At 38.1% G+C, this 22,401-nt stretch overlaps 1 protein-coding gene and 1 long non-coding RNA gene across 5 annotated transcripts in view; one reads left to right on the plus strand and one right to left on the minus strand.

Moving 5' to 3' along the window:
• CHST10 (carbohydrate sulfotransferase 10) overlaps nt 1-22,401 on the minus strand; it is a 50,587-nt gene that overhangs the window by 23,307 nt on the left and 4,879 nt on the right. For 2 of the 4 annotated variants that reach the window (XM_072614668.1, XM_072614669.1), the window contains exon 4: nt 4,643-4,791. The exons of 1 other annotated variant lie outside the window; for it this stretch is intronic. In XM_072614668.1, the coding sequence (XP_072470769.1) occupies nt 4,643-4,791 (149 nt within the window). Of the gene's footprint in view, nt 1-4,642; nt 4,796-22,401 lie in introns of all 4 variants that reach the window. One more of the 4 variants, XM_072614670.1, reaches the window with a different exon arrangement.
• LOC140506947 (uncharacterized) overlaps nt 11,805-22,401 on the plus strand; it is a 63,429-nt gene continuing 52,832 nt past the window's right edge. Inside the window, exons 1-2 of the long non-coding RNA XR_011968164.1 lie at nt 11,805-11,948; nt 18,416-18,568. This is a non-coding gene — a long non-coding RNA (uncharacterized lncRNA). The remainder of the gene's footprint in view (nt 11,949-18,415; nt 18,569-22,401) is intronic.

Below are 22,401 nucleotides of genomic sequence, written 5' to 3' on the forward strand. Positions count from 1 at the left end.
ATTATATCAGATTTCACAGCATTTTAGGGTTCTCCTCCAAGTGTTTCCATTTAAGAATGCTTTAAAATAGGCTTTAAGTCTGAAAGAGGAAATTTGCTTGTACAAAAGAAATAAACTGTAACAGCTGTGATTAAAAGATTTAAAGCCCCATATCACACATACCCATTCAACTTCCTATTTTCTCTATATGTCAAATAGTCCATCCATGATTAATTCATTCATCTGCTAAGTGCACAGTATGGGCATTCACAAAATCCAAAAAATGATATTGACCATGAGAACTTTTTGGTTAAGCTCCCAATTCTAGGAAAGTGAACACTTGCACTGATCAAAGCAGATGAAAGTCTGTCCTGTTTTTAAAACTATCCAGGAATGTGTAGGGCAGTTTCCCTCATGAGCCTATTCTAGGGTTTAATCCCTGTGAGTCAAGAAGTTCTTTGTATGTAACCATCAAACACTCTAATTTAAGTCCATATCCTCTTGTTCAGCCCTTTGTGGAAAAATGTGTAATGTATAATGTGTGTGTGTGTGTGTGTGTGTGTGTGTGTGTATGAAATAATCCTTCATTTATTTGAAGACATTACATCACACCCTCAGCATTTTCTCCACCACGTTGAAAACATCACCTCTATGAATATTCATGTTCCTTAGAGGGCTTATTTCAGTCCATTTAGTCTTCTTGGTCCTACCTCCCTGGACCAGATCCTCTTCTGTTTCTACCCATCCTTTCAAAAACCCAAAGTGGACATACTTTGTTTGCCCAGCATCTCATCCTATGAGACAAAATACTTAAATAAAATTCCTAGTTAACTTGAACTTATCTTTAAAAGGAGCTAATTTTTTCTATTTTAAACATTTTGATGGCTAACTTTCAAATTAGGCTATATCTTTCTCCACTATTTTAAACAGAATGTACCATTTCAGCTTTTTCTTCATAACTTAAGGACACCATTACAGATATGAATGATTGTAATGTGTTATAACACTGAGGTGCCTTTGGAGTTTCTTGAAGCATATAGGGCTGCTTGTCCTGTTTTCTCAGTAGTTTTTCAGTTGTGTCTGACTCATCATTACTCCATTTTGAGTTTTCTTGGCAAAGATGTTGGAGTGCTTTGCCATTTCCTGGTTCAACTCATTTTACAGATGAGGAAACTGAGGCAAATAGAGTAAATGACTTGCCCAAGGTCACACAGTTAGTAAGTGTCCGAGGCTAGATTTGAACTCAGAAAGATGAGTCTTCCTGATTCCCTTCCCACCTCACTGTCTTAATAATTTATTATTATTAATAATAATAAGCTTAATAATTTATGAATTTCAATCACCTCTGATACCTGCAGTCCTTATTACCAAATAAATACTCATGAGTTAACTTTAACTTTCTTATTAGCAATTCCGGACTGGCTGTATATTTTCTCATGTGTCCTGAAGGCTGTGCCTGCTAAGCTCACTCTGAACATCTAGCTATGTGATGCTGAAGTATCTCTTAGTGGGAATAGTGACCCTTAGATGCTTCATATGCCACTGGCTTCAGGGTTTCTCTCCTCTCTCCCATAGGGCTGCCTTCTGTGCAATCATCCCTCCATGTATATAGGAAAGAAAGGGAAAGTAAGATGGTGGCATCACGTTGGGTGGTACCATCAATTAGAATTCAACTCTTTACTGACCTTACATCAGAGAGGCTATTTAGGCTAAGGAAAAGCCTATCACCTATTTGTCAATCACTCTTCACACTCTCACAGCCTATAAGGGACACTGATGACTGGGGCTTTGGTGTTCTTAATCACACTTAAGCTATCATCAAAGTGAGGAGGTTTAAAGTGCTATCCAAAAAGCATGGAGCTGTCAACCATGTCATACATTATTTCCATTACAGACTGAACCTAAAAGCATTCCTAAGCCATTGCCTATGTTCCCCTCATGCCTTTCATCCTGAATCATTTCAGCATCTTTGCTGAAGGAGAGCTGCCTCCAGCTGGAAGATGACAGCAATTGGAGGACTCTGTGATCTTCAAAGTGCTTTCACATACATGATCTCATTTTATCCTTTCAATAACCTAGGGAGGGAGGCAGGGAAAGTATTATTATTCCCATTTTACAGATGAAGAAACACTTGACACTCTGCCTTAGCTATTATTTGTTCTGTCCATGCCTTGGGCACTGAGAGTTACAAGTACTTTCTTTATGTGCATGGATAGCTCTTAGTCATAAACACCCAGGAAGAGGGAATAAGATAAATGCACGATGGCCCATTTTGGAGGGAATCCTATATAAACTGGAATCAACAAGGGGGGCGGAGCTCTTTGGATTTAATGAACTATCTATTCCCACGCGGGCTGTTGTTATTAATCTGTATGCATCCCTGAGGGCGGAAACCTAAGGAGATACGCATGTATATGCTTGTTTAATACTTGTTTACATCTCTCTGTTAAGTATTTACATGCAGTAAAAGTTTTTCTTTTTTCACTTTTTATTTTTCACTTTTATTCATTATTTGCTTTGATTTTATTTCTATTATTTTTCATTTTTACTCATTATTTTTCATTCTTTGCTTTGATTCAATTTCTCCAAATTGTGAACTTCCATTTGGGATCTAGTCTAAGAAAATTCTCCAAAAGCTAGAAAGTGGTAGACTTCATACCTGGGCAGCTAGATAGCACAGTGGCTAGAGTGCTGGGCTTGGAGTCAGGAAGACTCATCTTTCTGAGTTCAAATCTGGCCTCAGATACTCCCTGACCCTTGGACAAGTCACTTATCCCTGTTTACCTCAGTTTCCTCATCTGTAAAATGAGCTGGATAAGGAAAGGGCAAACCACACCAGTGTTTTTGCCAAGAAAACCCCAAATAGAGTCACATAGAGTTAGACATGACTGAAAAATGGCTGAACAAGAAACAAATTATAGGACCCAGAGTTTTGAATTCCCAGTTCAGCGCTGTGTTCAGGACAAGACAGAAAACTGGTCCCTAGAAAGCAGCACAGTGTTTAACCTCCCCACCCCTTCCATCAAAGATCCATTTCCATCTTCAGAAATGACTTCCCTACCTTTGTAATGACTACTACCTGAAGGCACATATGTGGCCAGTCACTTGTATCAATCATTAATTAGCGTTAAATGGTGATAATTAATGATAATAGGTTCAAAGGATCATAGCTTTACATCTGAAAGTGATTTTAGAGGTGATCTATTCAAACCACCTCATTTTACAACTGAGGAAATTGGAGTTCACCTGTATGTGTATGTGTGTGTGCATGTGTGTGTGTGTATGTGTGTGTGTGTGTGTGTGTGTGTATTCACCTATACAGGTGAAGTTACCTAAGGCTTCTAAGGTCACACTAGACACAGGTACTGACACAAGCAGGATTTGAATCTAGACCCCCGACTCTATATTCAGTGCCTTCTACTGCACCACCTGCTTTGACATCCATGAAAAATCAAGAATGTCTTGACTTTTAAGTCTTCATCCAAAGTCCAAATGGTGTTTGAGAGAGAGAGAGGGAAAGGGGCCAAGACTCAGAGATATTTATCATGAATCCAAGGTATTTGAATCTTTGCTTCTATGCAGCACTGTCTGATATCACCTCGGGGGTGAGAATCAATAGGCTGGGAACCATTCAACTCTACTTTGAACTGCACTGCATCCTCTAAGAATTAGAAAGGACTTACTGTTGTTCAGTAGTTTTAGTCATGTATGACTCTTTGTGACTCCATTTGAGGTTTTCTTGGCAGAGATACTGGAGTGGTTTGCCATTTCCTTCTCCAGCTCATTTTACAGATGAAGAAACTGAGGCAAACAGTGTTAAGTGACTTGCCCAGGCTCACATTACTAGTGAGTGTCTGAGGCCAGATTTGAACTCAGAAGGATAAGACTTCCTGACTTCAGGCCCAGCACTCTATCCTCTGTGCAATCTAACTGTTAGAGAGCTAAAGAAGGCACCCTGTTTCAAACGTAACCTAATAAATTTTGCTGGATATCTGCTTTTGCAAGCACAATACTAGAGGTAACATTTGTATCCACAGCACCCAGAACCATGCCTAGCGCATAGTAGGTTCTTAATAAATATTTGATGATTGATTCATTAATTCATTCAACCAAAAAAGTATTGATTGGCTATTCTCTGCGGGGCACTGTGTGTTTGGCACTTTAAGGGATACAAAAATGTTAGGATCAATCAATAAACATTTATTAAGCATTTACTATGTGACAGGCACTGTGCAAAGATCTGAGGACACAAAAAGAACCAAGAGACAATCCTTGACCTCAAGGAACATATAATCTAATGGGAGAGACAACATGTAAACAAACTTTTATATGTATATATAAATGAATATACGTATATATATATATTTATATATATATGTACATATATATGTATATATACCAGCAAGCTATATCCAGGATAAATAGGAAGTAATTAACCAAGGGAAGGTACTAGAAGTAAGAGGGGGTGGGAGAGGCTTCCAGTAAAACCAGTAAGGCATCCAGTAAATTGTAACATTTACAGATACGACAGATAATGAAAACTACCTGCATCAACCAAATAGGGACCTTATCCACAGCATGCTTGACATAATATTCGGCATCCAAGAGGTATGTTATAATAAACTCATTTAACTAGCCCCAATTATTGCTTAAATATACCTACCATCTGGGTCTTTAAATGTTAAAGTGATGAACTTGCTGGCAACCATAAACATGAAAATCACCCAAAAGCACGCAGCCAACAGAAGCCACTGGTGGTGCATGTTGTCAAATGTGAGCCATATAACTGCTGGTTCTTCCTGGAAAACACAGCTTCCTCCCCAGGAAACAAAACAGAACAGAACACAAAAAACCAATCATGGTAAACAGATTGACAAAACAAAAAGGTATGCAAGAAAAAAAAAAGATCAACCCATAATTATTTTGTTGAACAGTTCTAAACCATAATTAAATTATTCTCCTTCCTCTGATTGAGCCCCTTCCCACCAGTAGCCTACTAAAGTTCTGCTTTAACATTTTTACTTTTAAAGATTAAAGAAACAACTCCTTCCTCCTCACTCCCACCTCCGATAAATCATGTCAATTTCAAACATCCTTTGCAAGGCACAGAGAGGGAAACACAAGAGTCATTTGTATTTCACTTTGGACTGCATTACCATATGATTGTATTTTGGGAAATAGATTTACCTTCCTAGCTCTGTGGTTATTATTAAAATGAGCTTGCAATGCCTAAGTTCTCACCAACTGCTGGCAGCCCAGGAACAGGTGGCAGGGGAAAGCCTGCCTGGGATTAAATGTTCACCCTGGGTAATCCACAGGCTATGTACTCCACAAGAACATGATCAAGAGCAGACTGTGTTTAAAATCCTAAATCGCTGACAGAATAAAACTACAGCTTAAAAAATTGCTGGAGGAGCAGGGGAAAGATTTTAATAATTTAAATTCCCCTGCATTTATTTGCCTGCCAAGACCTGTTCAGACCGATCTTTCGGGTCTTAAATGTGTCATAGAAGTTATGCTCTGTTGCATATTGAGAGATGTATGAAGAAACTGAAAGCCTCATCTTCGGTCCTGGCAAGAAAATGAGAGGGGGAGGTGAGAAAGAGAGAGAGAGAGAGAATCTTTCATTTCACCTTTAACATTGTGACTTTTCAAGCTAAATCAAACTAGGCAAAGAAACCTATATGGGCTGGCATGGTTTTCATCAAACATTTAAAACCACCTATCATTTCAAGGCAAGAAAAGAGACTCTAGGATTACAAACATTCATTGCTGCTAGGGTCATCATTTTCAGGAGAATCCAAGCTACAGCTCTCTGAGCCTTGAACTGTGCACATTTAGAATGGGACAAAAAAAAATAACTCTCCTACATTATGTCCCAAAGCATCAGTATCCTGAAACCTCCTGAGTGTGCTGTCATCCCAAGAGGGAATGACAAACTATGTAGCTTTGTGTTTGTCAATCAAAATAGGGGTGGCACATTCAAAAACTACTGAAGTGTCTCCTTTTTTTCTGTAATGGATCAGAAAGAAGAAATGAACACGCTTGGGAGATTTGGCAGAAACAGGCACATAGTGACTTATTGGAGGGAGGTAGGGAATGTTATATCCATAGACCAAAGGCAGCATGGAGTAGTGGATAGAGACAGCTGGCCACAGAATCAAAAGACCTAAGTCACTGTGTGGCCCTGGGTAAATTATTTCTCTCTAGGCAATGCTTTTAAGACTGTAATTAACAGAGAAAATGCCAACTTGCATAGATTGTAAGTCCAGTCCCTGTCCCTATAGAATAGGTATACTAGCTCCCCCATATCAACTATATACAATGATAATGCAGCAGCTAGGTGACACAATGGATAGAGAGTTGGGCCTGGAGTTAAGACTCATCTTCTTGAGTTCAAAACTGGCCTCAGACATTTACTAGTTGCATGACCCTGGACAAGTCACTCAACCCTATTTGCCTCAGTTTACTCAGCTATAAAATGAGCTAGAGTATCACTCTAGTATCACTCCAGTATCTTTGCCCAGAAAAGTCCAAATGGTGTCATGAAGAGTTCGACAGAACTAAAATGACTGAACATCACCATAATGAGGTCTGTGTGTAGGTTCTGAACATTTATAGATGTGGTACAAAGAATTTAGAATTCACATTACAATGGCAAGAGAGTGTTAACCAATAGAAAGAACGATGAATTTGGAGTCAAAGGACTCTTGTTTAAATCTTAACTCCTGTTACCTACTTACTACCTATGTGACTTTTAATCTCTCTAGGCTTCAGTTTTCTAATCTGTAAACCAAGATGATTGGATTATAAAGCCTTGAGAGTGCCTTCGAGTTCTAAAACTAAGATGCTAAGAACACAGGAAACTGAGTGAGCCATGCAAAGGATACTCTTTCAGAGGCAAATAAAACAAGAATGTATCATGAAACTGCCCTGTCTGTACTGACCATACTTTAATCTCCTTGGTTATCATTCTCATTAGGTTCTGTGGTCATTTCAGCATTCTTCCTCAGTGTCATACTATTTCCCTGGTATGAGTCAGATGTCTTTTTAGTTAAGGTTTATGTGTCCAGAATGCTTGTTTAAGTCACCTTTTAAAATAATCCATTCAGATTCTTCCATTATAATTGCACCTCTAGACATACCCTTATGTGAAGGCTGGCATTATTAAATGAAAATCATAATCATTTCCTCCTCTTAGCTCTCCTAGTTCTCCCTTGCATGCTCAACTGCCTAACTCATTCAGTCACATTAAGCTATGTGCAATGTTTTAAAATTCTTTTATTGATAATTTTTGTTTTTTCCATCACTTCCATTTTCCAATATATTTTGCCCTCTTTCCCTTCTCAAAGATCAGTCCTTTATAATGAAGAATAAAGTTCAGCAAACCTAGCAAACATATCAACCAAGTCCAATATTATATACAGTGCTTCGGATAGTGAACTTTTTTTACATCATAACATTCCCATTATATTCATGCACCACATTTGTTCAGCCATGTCCAACTGATGAGAACCTGCTTTATTTCAAGTTCTTTGCCAATTAAAAAAAAAGGCTACAAATATTTTAGCATATGGGCATATGCCTAGTAGTTGGAACTCTAGGTAAAATGGTATGGATATTTTAATCACTTGGTTAGCATACATTGGAACTGCTTTCAAGAATAGTTGGACCAATTTACAGCTCCAAAGATAGAGCTTTCCATAACCATTCCCATCTCTTGCCATCTTTGCCAAATTGCTGAGGATATGGTAAAAACTCAGAACATTTCTCCTATTATTAGTGATTTTGAATGCAGTTATTAATAGTTGGCACTTCTTTTGAGTATTGGCTAGCCTTTGATCATTATCATAGGAAATAACTTGGTCTTATGTGTTTATGTTAGTTACCTACATATGTTGGATATTTGATCCTTGTAAGAGATATTTGATTCAGATTTTTCCCAACTTTCAGTTTCCTTTCTAAATGACCTTTGTAAATTGTGAATGTAGGAGTTTTTAAATTTTATGTAACGGAAACTTTTTTTGGTCTTCTGTGATCAAGAAATCCCTAGCTTAGTTAAGAATTTTTCCCTTAACCACAGCAATGAAAGCTACCTGATCTGGTTCCCTTCTAAATTTTTTGTGGTTTGACCTTTAATATTCTGTTCTTGTTATACATTTTGAACTTATTGTAGCTTATGGTGTAAGATGTTTGTGTAAACCTAATTTCTTCCAAATTGTTTCTCAGTTTTCCCAGCAATTTCTATGAAATAGGGAGTTCTTCAAGGTAGTTTGTGTTCTGAAATTTACTGAACACTGATGCACTGAGTTCAGCTGTTTTGGATTCTTTCTTATCTAGTATGTTCTACTGACTTTTCTCTTTTTTAAATCATCACCAAACAGTTTTGATGATTACTACTTTATAATATAACTTGATGTCTGGAAATGTTATTCCTCATCCACTCCTTTATTATTTCCCTCGAGGCTGCCTTTTGGAATTTCTTAGAGACCACACTATCAATGGAGCATTTGTTTTTGCTCAAAGTCACAGCAGTCTTCCTTTCAGATTTTAAGAGCTGCTAACTTTTTCTATTCAGGTTATCCAGTGTTCTTTTCCTTCTCCCCAGCTCGACTCTCAACCCTGCAGTTTCAGAAGGGATTTATGTAAGGGCCTACAATTTTTAAAAGTAGCCTGCTATGCAACATTTCTGCACAAAATAATTTAAGGTCAGCTAGTTGGCATTCTCCCTTTTAGATTGGTATGTTAAACGAGGAACAGGAGAAGGCACGATAAGCAAGGTACACAAGGGAAAGAGATGTGCTTTCCCACTTTCTTTTCAACAGCTCCCAGTGGCTGTTTCCCTTCTTTCCATCTCTAGACTAGATTATATGGGGAATCTGGACAGGATGGATAATTAACTGAACTAAGGCTAGGGGATGGGTAGAGTGGGGAAGCTGAAAAGTCTCAGGTGCAGCAAAAGTAAGCTCCTGACTAAAAGGATTGCTTTTTTTTCTTTAGAAGAGAGGACTTTCATTGACCTTTTATGCAAACCTAGTCAGTCTAGATTTATATTGGACAGGGTGTTAACTCTGTGCTCTAAGATTCCTGTTATCCATTCTGTTGCCAGCAGGGAGTTCCTGCTAGAGATCTATTTTCGAGGAATCTGGGATTCCATCTTGGTAAATGTTTTACATTGTCCTGTGTATTTTGCATTTGCACATTGTGTCTTAACATTACACTCTCCACTCTTGGCTGAATTTAGACAATGGTATAAGCCAACCAGTAAATGAGCAGTTCTGACAACTTGAACCACATGGGCCAAGATTATAGGAAATTGTGCTGTGGTCAAGTCAGAAAAACAAACCAAACCAAAATTCCTTACAAATTGTAAAGCCACCTAAAGTTCTAGTTCTCTAAGCAGCTACATATTTCTGTTACATATTTCTGTTACCCACTACTACTACTATTATTATTGTAACAGAATATGTTGGAAGGGACAATATTTTTTGTCCGATAAAAATTTTGGTGGGTGAACGTTCAAAATCTATACTACCCTCTTCATGTGCTGCTCAGTGAAGCTGGAGAAAATCATGAAACAGTGGTGACTAGGTCCACCACGAACTTTAGTTCTATCTCAACTGGGCCCTCACCTTAACAAGGTAATTCACTTTTCCACTCACCACAGCAACTATTCCAAATCTTTTTATCTGTCTTTGAGCTTCCAATGGCATGCCCTCCCTTTACTCCTTCAGCTGATGACCCTTATCTCATATTTAACTGAAAAATTTGAGGCCGGTTGCCAAGAGCTCCCTCTTCATGTCTCCTCTTTGTCTTATATCACTCAGTTATCTTTCCTTCTCCTTACTCCTCCTTCACTCCCATTTCTCATTAAGAGATAGTGCTTCTCAATGTCAAGGCTACCTCCTCCCCCTACTTCCATGATCCCACCCTGTCCTGTCTTGTCCAGAAGACTGTCCCTCTCTTCTCCATTCTTGCTAATCTCCAGTCTCTTCCTATATACTGACTCCTTTCCTGCTGCCTACAAACAAGCCTATATCTCCACAAAATAGCATCATTCATCTTGACCTCTCTGCAGACTTTGACACTTTGATCAAATAAATGAACACATATAAAGAACTTTGCAAAACTCACAATCTACATAAAGGTTAGCTATTATTTGACACTGTTAGTAACTCTCTTCTTTTGGACACTTTTTCTTTTCTAGGTTTTTCAAAACACTGCTTTCTTCTGATTCTTCTATCTGATATCTCTTTTTCGGTATCCTTATCATCATGCCCCCTAATTGTAGGTATTCTCCAAGGGTCTGTCCTAGGCCCTCTCTTCTCCCTTTATACTCTCTGGCTTAGTGAGCTTATTATCTTCAATGGATTTAAATGCAAATGATTCCCAAATACATGTATTCATCCCTAATATCTCTCTGGGTTCCAGTCTCACATCACCAGCTAACTGCCTTTTTAAACGTCTTAAACTAAATGTCTCATAAGCCTCTCAAACCCAACATGTCCAAAACTGAATTGATTATCTCCCCCAAAACCCTTCAGTCTTCCAAACTTCCCTGTTACTTACTGTGAATGGCACTACTGTCTTCTCAGGCACCCAAACTTGCAACTTTGGTTTCATCCTTGACTCCTTTCTCATACTCACTCCACATGTCCAATCTCTTGCCAAATCTTACTATTTTTACATCTACAGAATCCCTCTTACGCTTTCATTTCTTTACACTCACAATAGATGCTGTTCCAGTACAAGCCTTATTACCTCTTTCCTGGACTATGGGAGTACCCTTCTAAAAGGTCTTCCAGCCTCATATCTCTCCCCACTCCAATCCATCCTCTGTTCCATTAGTTTTCCTAACATACCAGTGTGATTACTTTGTCTTCTTATTCAATAAACTCCACTGGCTTCCTATTGCGTCAAGGATCAAATATACTCTGCCATTCAAAGCCCGTCACTGGTCTCTCCTTACCTTTTTAGTCATAAAACATTTTATTCCCCATACACACATTCCATGATCCAGTCACACTGGCTTTCTTATTGTTCCTAGAACATTTCTCTCTCTGCCTATTTCACCGACTCCTCTCCTCCACCTGTTGGATTCTTTCAATTCTCAGCCTAGATCCCACCTTCTATAGGCTTTAATGCCTTACTTCTGAGATCCCCTTCTATTTGCCTTCCATTATATTTATCTTGTATGTATAACTTTTTGCCATCTGGTCTCCCACATTAGAATGTGAGACCTTTCTAAGGCAGGAACTCTGAGTGTGTGTGTGTGTAGGGGTGTGTGTGTGTGTGTGCATTCTTTCTACCACTAGTGCTTAGCACTGTGCTTGCCACAGTGTTTAATAAATGCTTTTTACCTGGCTGATAATACCTGTAAGAGGTAGATAAAGCAAAACTCCTTTACTGTACAGTGGAAAAAACTTTAGGAATCTTTTTCTTCAACTGTCCCTCCTTTTATTCTCTGCAGAGGTAGAGAACTATGACTACTAACCATTGAACATACTGTCAGATTTAGTTCATATGTTCCTTAGTTTTGCTGATCTGCTGCTTTCTCTTTCTTTCACTTTTTATTCTTTTTCACATGGTTGGAGCTCTGAGGAGGGGAGAGAGGAGGGTTTAATTTGAAAATGAAGATGATGTAAAACAAATGATACCAGTAAATTTTCTTAAAAGAGTTTGCTTCTACTGATTTCCTTTCAAGGAATAATAAAGGCTTATTTAGTGTTACAAAGGGAGCTAACATACATGGTCTCAGTTGATCCTCATAAGAGTGCTGTGAGATAGGTGATGTGTTTTCTTTCCCATTTTAAAGACAGGGAAACTGAGGCTCAGAAGGGTAAAGTGGTTTACGTCTAGAACATATGAAATGAACCATAACAAGTGAAAGAGCAAAGTCTTCTGATTCCAAGTCCAACTGCAATAGACCTACACAGGGACCCATGAAACTAAAAGGAACCTAGGAAAAGGTATGAGAAAAGCTGAAATGGTTGAACTTGAAAGATCTGTAGCATGTTTCCATAAGTGAGATTTCTAAAGAGGTACTCCATTTAATGAGATCCCTAAATGTACTTAACATATATGTAACAATGTGTATTTATAACATAATATTCATTTATGTTCATAATATTGATGTGTAATACTTAATAATAATCATTTATCTAATAATATTTATTTTATACATATAACAATAATTACTATCAGACTACATATTATACAACACGATAATAAGCCCATGTAAACCTATGAGTAGATGAAATTATTTCCTGATCCTTGATGAGAAAATTTACTCTTGATTTACATGGGACTAAAATGAAAAAATTGACATAGGAACTAGATTTTAAATGATTTAAAAACTCTATTATTTTTTATTTTTCAAAAGTCTTTCTCATAAGTACTGTCATACAGCAATGACATGGATATTTTCCTCAAGGCACTTCAATAAATGAACATACATTACACATTACCTTATTGACACATGTGTAACGTGTATATACCACACATGTGTAACACATTACATGTGATACGCAACACATATATGTCAAGCATGTGTTTAATATCCTCACATGTAATCACATGACAATAATTAATATCATACTATATATCATATAACATGACAATAATTTATATTTGATAATGCCATCTCTGATGCCTCACGATGACAGAGAGGTAACCTTGGATCTTACAATATAAGGCCATGTCAGAAAAACATTAGGATTAATGGATTAACAGGATTAACACCCTGGATTCTAACAAGGTAGAAAGGTTTGAGCTTATTGTATGAGCTTATTGATGAACTGTGTTTATTTTTTCAAGGATGGGTCTAGATAAATTGAGAGGAGACCATCACGAAAAGTTTGGTCATTAGGTGATGCATGTTTGTGACCCTGGAAACTCATGAAAAGTGCTAAAAAGCATTGCCATCAATGGATCAAATACCTATACCAATGAAATGACAGAAGTTGGCAAAGTTAAATAAAAAAAAAAAGGATGGGAAGTAAGGGATGAAGATGCCACACCTTTCTACTTCCCTTATATGTAAAAGGGTCTAGATCAGGGGTGGGGAATCTGTAGCCTTAGGGTCCCACTTGAGGACCTAGAGGGCCACAAGAGGCCTCTAAGAGGCAGGTTCCCCACGCCTGGGCTAGATCAGATCACTTCTTTGGTGCCTTGTGGCTCTAAATTCATGATCCTATCACTACTTTAATTGCAGAACAACACAAAATACAGTAAAATCTTGACAGCTTGTAACCCTTGGGGAATGAATTGTTTTGGATACCTGTCAAGTTTTCCGTATAGCTGAAGGTTTGTTCTAACTATCCAGACTTGTTTTCATTACAGCCACTTTTTAAAATGGAAAACTTTCTACTAAAAAACAAAATCACAAAAAAACCTTCTTCTAAAACCTTTTCACTTTTACAGCCTTCTTAAATAGTACATGCTGATGGAATGGACTAAATAGGATTGCTTGCTGACTCAGGGAGGGGGAAGGGGAAGAAGAAATAGAATTTGGAACTCAAAACTTGAAAAAAATGTTATTGCTTTAATATGCAACTGGGGGAAAATAAAATATTATTTTGAAATAATATATGCTGAATAAAGTTGAATTTTTTTCCCTAGATGATTTGGGCATTATGGAAAATCCATTTTTACAATGTGCTTCAATAAAGTGGTGCGCCTACGGGGCTATTCAACTGTGTAGAGGCCTGTTTGTGTCTACACTCACTGTCCCTAGATAGCTATTGCTTTCTGAATTTTTGTTTCTGGTTTTCATGGTTCTGTCTTCTCTGACTTCTCTCTGCTGTCAATGGGCCTGCTTTCACAGTCCCTTTATTTCCTTCTAGTTCTGCTCTGAGTTTGGAAACCAGATAGCCAAGCTTGATTGAACTGTGCAGATTAAGAGTAAATACCATCCCTATCATTTAACTTCTTGTAATCTGTAAAAATGGATTGCACTAATACCTTGAATAAAGCGCTGAGTAAACACTTAATGTGTACAAAGCACACTATTAACCTCTTAAAGTCCATATACATAGTTCTTGCTCTCAAGCGGCTCACATTCTATTGTGAAGAAAGAGTTATTTTTGCACAGTGCTACATAAATGTAAGCTATATTATTATGTACTGTGTAGCACCTACTCAGTTGGGAAATATATTGTTTGAATTACATGGATCTTGCATAAACACATGCTGGCAATCATCAAACACTTCGTTCTCTTACCACCCTCTCTCATGGACAGAAAGCTAAACTTCTTCTATGGGAAATTCATTCCTGACTGATGAAAATCTGCATTTCCATCCCTTCTCTCCACTGTTAGAAACAAAAGAAGGGCAGCACCCAAGACTAAGGATGTTCAGCACAGGACTTCCTAAATTTGTGTTGTTGTTGAGTTGTTTCAGTTGTGTCGGACTCCTTGTGACCCATTTGGGGTTTTCTCAGTTGAGATACTGAAATCGCTTGCTCTTTCCTTCTTCTGCTCATTTTACAAATAAGGAAACTGAGGGGAATAGGATTAAGTGACTTGGCCAGAGTCACACAGTTAGTAAGCATCTGAGGTTGGATTTGATCTTGGTTTTTCCCAACTCCAGGCCCAGCATTCTATCCATTGTGCCACCTGGTTGCCAGTCATTATACAGAGTAAGTTCTTTGAGGTCAGAGACTGCTTTGTTTTTGTCTTTATATATTCAGCACCGAGCCAGAGTGCCTGGCACCGACAGACAAGCACTTGATAGATGCCTCTTGATCTACAAGACTGCAAGATGCTGAGCTAGGTTCTCTTTTTCACACGTCTTTGAATACTTGAGTCATTCAGCTTTTAAAGCCTTTAGTAGCTATTGCAAAACTTAAAGTAACAAAACTAAATACTGAATCTTTTAGTTAGGTGGCACAGTAGATATAGCACTGGGGTCTGGAGTCAGGAAGACCTGAGTTCAAAGGCAACCTCAGGCACTGACTGCGTGACCCCAGGCAAGTCACTCAACCTCTGCTTGCCTCAGTTTACTCATCTGCAAAATGGAGATAATATTAGCACAAACTTTCAGGGTTGCTGTGAAGATCATGTAAGATAACAACTACAAAATGCTTAGCATAATGCCTGGCACATAGTAAGTATGATGTAAATGCTAGCTTAAAAGTATGAACTGTTACATCACATAAGGAAGAAATGAAATGGGAGAGACATTGGATCTGTAGTCAAAGAATCTGGATCCAAATCCTGCCATCCTGTCTATCTTTCTTTCTCTCATTAAGCAACTACTATGTGCCAGGCATTCAGTGGTCATCTGGTCTATTGCCTTTATTTTACAGATGAGAAAACTGAGAGGTTCAGGGAGGTTAAGGGTTTTGACCCAAATCACACAGCTTATTAAAGCAGAGGAAGAATTTAAATCCATGTCTCAATTCCTAGCCAGTGGCTTTTCCATTGCACATTTCTACCCTGGGCAAGTCACTCAGTCTCTCCTGGTCTGTTTCTTAATCTGTAAAATGAGGGAGCCAGATGAAGATGGTATTTAAGGTCCCTTCTAGCTCTAAATCTATGATCCTAGAAAATTGCTGCACTGAAATACAGACAGTTATTCTTAGAAAGACATTTTAGTTCCATCCTGCTGCTTTCAAAGCCATCTAGATTTTCAGGGACACAGATCCTCCTGGTGGCTCTTGGCTAGAAAGTAGAATTTGATTTAATTCATTTTCAAATAAAACTTTGGAAGTGATTCCCTTTTTTCTGCCTTTGAAAATTGTTTTTAGAAAAATCAATGTTATAAAGTAATTATGAACAGTATCTCAGTCTGAAATTAAAACAGCTTCATTCGAATTGAGGAAATGGGTCTATAGTTATCTAGTAGTCTGAAGTATGCAGAGGCAGAGAGAGAGAGAGAGAGAGAGAGAGAGAGAGAGAGAGAGAGAGAGAGAGAGAGAGAGAGAGAAGCCAAAAGGAGCTGAAGACTGAAAGATCATATCTGATGCAATGTGACCATCCAAAAAAAAAAATCCAAGGACTTTCTCATTGACTGCCCAAGCCTTTAATAGGTAAGCTGCTTTGCAAAGAAATGGAAACTCCTGGGAAAAAATAAGGAATGAAGACTGAAAAGCTAAGGAGTGGAGGTGGAGAAAGAGAAGAGAAAGGAGAAAGTAGGAAATGTCAGAGCATTAGATTAAAAAAAGCAGTGGGGAGCAGCTGAAACTGACAATTAAGAGAAGTCACTCAGCCACGAAGATTTAAAAAAACAATCTCCATGAGGATGGAGCGCCATTTGCTCTGAAGGGCATTTGTGTGCCATGATCAGTGTACAGTTATAGGCAAGACTTGGACTGGACATGTGGTCAGAAAGCAGATTAGTCAGGTTAAAGCAGGCTGGAGGGAGACTTTTTGGAGCTCTACCAGGACATCGCCCAATAAATGTATTGTTCTAACATGAGCAGGCTCTCGTCACTGGAAGTTTAGATCTTCTCCAATGAAGGCAAGAAGTTCTTCATCTGGGGCCATAGACAAGGGACAGATTTCAGGGGAAGGTCCACGAATTTGATGATATCTTTATTTTTGTTGTTATGTCAGTTCAGTCATGTCTGACTGTTCATGACCCCATTTGGGGTTTTCTTGGCAAATATACCAGAATGGTTTGCCATTTCCTTTTCCAGTTAATTTTACAGATGAAGAAACTGAGGCATACAGGAATAAGTGATTTGCCCAGGCTCACACAGCTAGTTAAGTGGATTTGAACTCAGGTCCTCCTGATTTCAGGGCAGTGATTTATCCACTGCACCAACTAGCTTTATTTTTACTAACCTGGAAATGAAATTTAGCATTTCATTTAAAAGCATTATTCTGAGAATGGGTTCATAGGCGTTACTGGACTGCCAAAAGAATCTGTCACATATCACTGCTCTAGGCAAATCTGAGACCTTAAAGGCCTCATTATAGCAAGTCCTAAGCAAGATTTCACTTGCGAATCTTCCATGTCAATATATGCCTACTTTAAGTCCATGTTGAGTCTCATGATTTTGGCTCTGGACCCTCAGGTGATGTTCCTGGTACTTCATAGAAGTAATCTTCCTTTCTCTCCTCCGACGTAGATCAGAGGGAAAGGCTTCTGGCAGACCCTAAATGAGTACACAGCCCACTCAATTCAGCAAAATTTTTTTGAAAAAAAAATTTAAATGACCAAAAAAGGGGTTTTTGTGGAAGTTGTATAGAAATAGATTTCAGCTTGATGTAAAGAAATAAAATTCCTAATAAATGTAGAGGGATTTCTCCACACTAACGAAATCCCAGGGCATGACCAATTATAGAAGTTATATTGCAGAACAAGTGTTAAATTTGGAATCAGGGGACATACTTACTATGATTTTTATTTCTTGCGTGACCTTTGGCAAGTCAGTTAGGCCTTCTGGGCCTCAATGTCTTCATCAGTAAGATGATGACGAGGAGGGGGATGATGATGATAATGATAGCTAGCACTGTTGCTAAGTACTCTTCATTTGATGAAAAAAATTCAGTTAGAAGGACTTTATAACACCATGGAGGTATGCTAGCTTATCCTGAGAAACTAAAAAATTATGTGTTATACAGTCACAAAGATAAACAGGAAATTAATAATATTCAGCATTTCGTTATTTGCCACCAATTTTTTCTCATCATCAAGGTACAGGCCATGATAGTAAACACTTGTTAAACACCTACTATGTGCTAGGCTCCATGCTAAATATTGGGATACAAAGAAAGGCAAAAGTCAGTGCCCGTCCTCAAGGAGCTCATATTCTAAACAGGATTTATGTGGGAGTACTAGGTTTGGAATCAGCAAACCTTAGATTCAAATTTGGATTTTCTTATTTACTACCTGGGTGATCTTAAGCAGATTGCTCTCAGGGCTTTAGTTCCTTAGCTGTAAAATGGAGTGGGTGGCCTGTCAGATACCCTATGATCCATTAACAGAAATTTGGTATGTAGGATTATGACTGCAGGGATAAACATATATTCCTGGGACCAAAGGATGCTCAATTAAACATATCTGCTTTGTTTTCCATAATACTTAAGATGGAGGGGAGTATAAGATACATACTTTGTCCCTGGTTTCCTGGTTGGGGGGGGTCATGAACTAATAGAGTGAGAACATCCATTCTTCTCACACTCCCCTCCCCCCACTTACTAGCTGTATGAGTGGGTGGGTCACTTAACCTCTGTTCAACTCAGTTTCCTCAAGTATAAAATGGTTATAACAGCTAATAGCTAATAATAGGTAATAAATAGTAGGTGAAATAGAAAATAATTCTACATAGTGTTGTTGTGAGAATCACAAGAGAATATTTGTAAAAAGCACTTGACACATTGCTTGGTACCTAGTAGGTACTATATAAACACTCATTCTTTATAAATTTTACTATATAGACTTTACTATCTAAATGTTTATTCATTTACTTTATTCTTTTCTCTCATAGAAAAGAATATCTGGACACTGTACCCTAGAAGAGATTCTTGGACATGAGAGAAGGAACATGAGCAGAGGGCTGACTGAAAAGCCTGATGCTGGAGACTTTTTAAACTACATTCTCCAAAGAATGTCTACTCCAAATGCAGCCATACAGACATAGGTTTGTACAACACGGAAATTTTCAGTAATTAACTCCCTTTTGTTCAAGAAGCAATGTTAACTAGCAAGATATCACCTAGCTTAATTGAGGCAAATCCAAAATGCTGGAGTTCACATTGTGAGCCTCTTAAGCTTCTGATAATATATCATTCTAGAAAGAACCATGGATCCAAAAATCTGTGCTTCAAGATAGATCAGCACTGACATTTGCTTTTCATGCGATCTTAGGCAATTAAGTCTCTCTGAACTCAAGTTTTTCCATTTGTGAAATGGGAGTATGAGGTCTGGCCCTTATCTTTCTTACAGGGATTTCAGGGATGTCAAAGCAAAACAAAAAAGGCAGATAGGATACCCAAATGAGTGTGTATATTATTCCCTCCTTAAGTCAAATCTGATGACAGTAAGGTTCACTCATTTCCTCTTACCAACCCTCTCTTCCCCTCTAATGTTTTTACAAGCAATGGGAAATAAGATATACAGACAATAGGGTATAGAAATCTATCTTGCCCTACAAGAAAATAAGGGGGAAAGAGACAAGATGGGGGTTGATAGAAGGGAGGGCAGACTGGGGGAAGGGGTAATCAGAATGCATGCCATCTTGGGGCTGGGGAAGGGAGAGATGGGGAGAAAACTTGGAACTCAAAATCCTGTGGAAATGAATGTTGAAAACTAAAAATAAATTAATTAATAAAAAAGGAAAAAAAGATAGGGCAATGGATACAGCACTGAACCTGGAATCAGAAAGACACAAGTTCAAATCCAGCTTCACACATTAACTGTAAAGTCACTTAACTTCTATTTACCTCAGTTTCTTTTAATGTAAAGTGGAGATAATAATAGCACCTACTGCCCAGGATGTGGTGAGGATCAAATATTTGGAAAATCCTTAGCACAGTAGGTACTATATAAATATCAACTTTCTTATTGTTGTTTTTGTCATTATCAATTCTTAAATTACACTATTTTAGGGGTGGCAGGGAAGAGCTAGGTAAATATAAGATAAAAGAAAAAAAATACTCTCTGGCATGGCACAGTCAACAGCATTCAGTTGCCTGCAATGTGCCAGGCGCCATGCTTTAGTACTGCATATACAAAATCAAAAAAATGAAAGTCTCTGCTTTCAGAGTACTTTCAGTGCTTACCTTCTCAGGGAAGACAATACGGGGGCTTCCAAAAGTCTTGGTGTGGTTTTAAGCTTTAATGACTTAAATTGAGCTAAGACTTTTGAGTCACACTGTATAAGTACACATATGATAAATTTAAGGTTGTTTTGGAAAGAGGGCATTAGCAGCTGGGAGGATCAGGAAAGGCTTCATGTAGAAGATGGATCTTGAGCTGAGTCTTCAAGGAAATAATGAATGGAGGTGAAGGAAAGGGGGAGGGTATTCCAAGCATAGAGAACAGTCAGTACAAAGTCTTAGAGATGGGAAATGGAGGATTATTTGTGAAGAATAACAAGAAGACCAGATTGGCACCCCTCAAAACATACACCAAAAATTCATCATTAATGTGTTTCTTCTGGCATAGTCCTTTCTATATAATAAAAATTAAAATACTTTTCTTCCTGAGAAGTGGAGTCCCATCTGTGACTCCCCTAGATGATTCAGAAAGCTGAACTAACTGTGAAACCCCATAAATAAATTTCCTTTTGGATCATGATGTCAAGGAATAAGTGGTCAATGAGGAGAGAAAAAGGCTCTTTGGAATAAAGCTGAAGCTATTTGAAAGTACAAGGATCCCAAAGATGACAGAGAACATATAGGCTTTCTGGGACCTGCCTAGTTATGATCCTAGGGTTATAAGGGTACAAAAAGTACTCACATACCATATATGCAAGTACTGTGGAGGATGGATTCCAGAGATTAACAATGGATTAGGTACTCAGTAATTTACAGGACACACTAATGGGGAAAAGGGAGGAAATGAACACTTGTCGCCTCTTGTGTCTAACACACAGACTATAGCTAAATTATGGACCTCAAAACTGGAATGCACCAATGAAAGGATGTAGATTGTTCAAAAGAAAGCAATGGAATAGTATCATATGCTACAGGGTGCAAACTGGTGCGGAATACATGAACCTGAAAGGAGAATCTTGGTGGAGAGGATCTAGATGAAAATAAAAGGAGAGAAAAACAGAAGTGATATCATCAGACTGATACTATAGACAGCTTACCTTTATGTAAGAAACATAACGAATCACAAAATATGAGAGACAGAAAGGCCTTAGAGACCATGTGGACCTAAGTGGCACAGCAGAGAATTAGGTCTGGAGTCAGAAAGAACTGAGTTCAGATTCTACTCAGACATTTACTAGCTATGTAAACCTGGACAAGTCGAATAACTTCTTTCAACCTCATTTTTTAAATCTGGAAAATGGAAATAATAATAGTACCTACTTCATAGGGTTTCTGGGAGAATCTGATGAGATATGCAAGAAACTTTAAAGTGTTATAAAAATATGAGCTATCATTATGACTGTGATTATCTAGTCTAACCTATATATGAAAGGAATTCCCATTATAACACACCTGACAAGTGGCTCATATCTAAAGGAAATCCAATTACTGGCCAAGTCTTTGTGATTCTACCTCCACGTCTTGGATCTGTTCCCTTCTCTCTGCTTTAAGAAAATGGGCAAGCCATATAATGAGAGGGTTGGATTACCTTTAGGCAGTCTGAGGGCTGCCCATAGGTGTCTATGAAACACTGAAAGAACCACAGTTCTCACTCTACTCCTTACCTCTCCCATTGATAACTGCAATAACCTTTTATTTTGTCTTTTTGTTCCAATTCTTTCTCTCTATGCCACAGAACTGCTGTTCCCAAATACAAGAGTGAAATTCCTGATCATTTTCTTTTCAATGATGTCCAACTCTTCATAATGCCATTTGGGGTTTTCTTGCAAAGATCCTAGAGTGGTTTGCCATTTCTTTCTCCAGCTCATTTTATAGATGAAGAAACTGAGGCAAACAGAGTTGAGTGATTTGCCCAGGGTCACGTTGCTAGTAAGTGTCTGAGGCTAGATTTGAACTCAGGAATATGAGTCTTCCTGAATCCTGGTCTGGCACTCTATCCATTGTGCCACCCAGCTACCCTAAATTCCTGATACAGACCACAAAAACTCAGAGGAAAGATGTAGTAGTGACGGGATAGTTCATCTAATCAAACATCTACTGGAAGTGTCATGCTTCTAAAAGCAAAACAGGTCTCCCATGCTAACTACTTCATATCTCAGAAAGTTGGGGAAAGTCTACTATGATCTAATTCTGGTCAACCATGAAGATATGGGTGACAAAGAAAAAGGAAGTGAAACCAAGGAAATAACCAAGGATGAGATCAATGGATAGCATCCGGAATTGTACTCTTGACTTTTGGAAAGTACAATTGAAAAAGTTAAGACAGAATAGATTGTGCCCCATGGTCTAAGACTCAAAATCAATGATTCAGGAGGCCTTAAATATGAAATCATGACAATATAATGACAGAGATTTAGATCAGGGAGGTTTAATTTTGGTGGTGGCAGGGGTTCCTCCTGATTGCATAGTCTTAAGAAAAGACCAGAGGATTGCTTGGATATATATCAAGGGAATTCTTTTTTTCAGTTGAGAAGATTAAGATTAATCCTGTATCATTTTCTTATTGATTTTATTTACAATTAATTGATTTTTCCATAACTGCTCAAGTCATGGTTCTTTGTTTCTGAACATGGTTCAGAGTTCTGCTGGCGTGTAATGGATTAAGTTCTCCTGCTCAAGGAATTTTTGCTAACCTTGGGGAATGTGTGAGAAAATAGGGGAGTATGGAGGTGATAGCTTTACACCACCAAGTTAT

This window comes from Notamacropus eugenii, chromosome 5, assembly GCF_028372415.1.
Source record: "Notamacropus eugenii isolate mMacEug1 chromosome 5, mMacEug1.pri_v2, whole genome shotgun sequence".
Lineage (NCBI taxonomy): Eukaryota > Metazoa > Chordata > Mammalia > Diprotodontia > Macropodidae > Notamacropus > Notamacropus eugenii.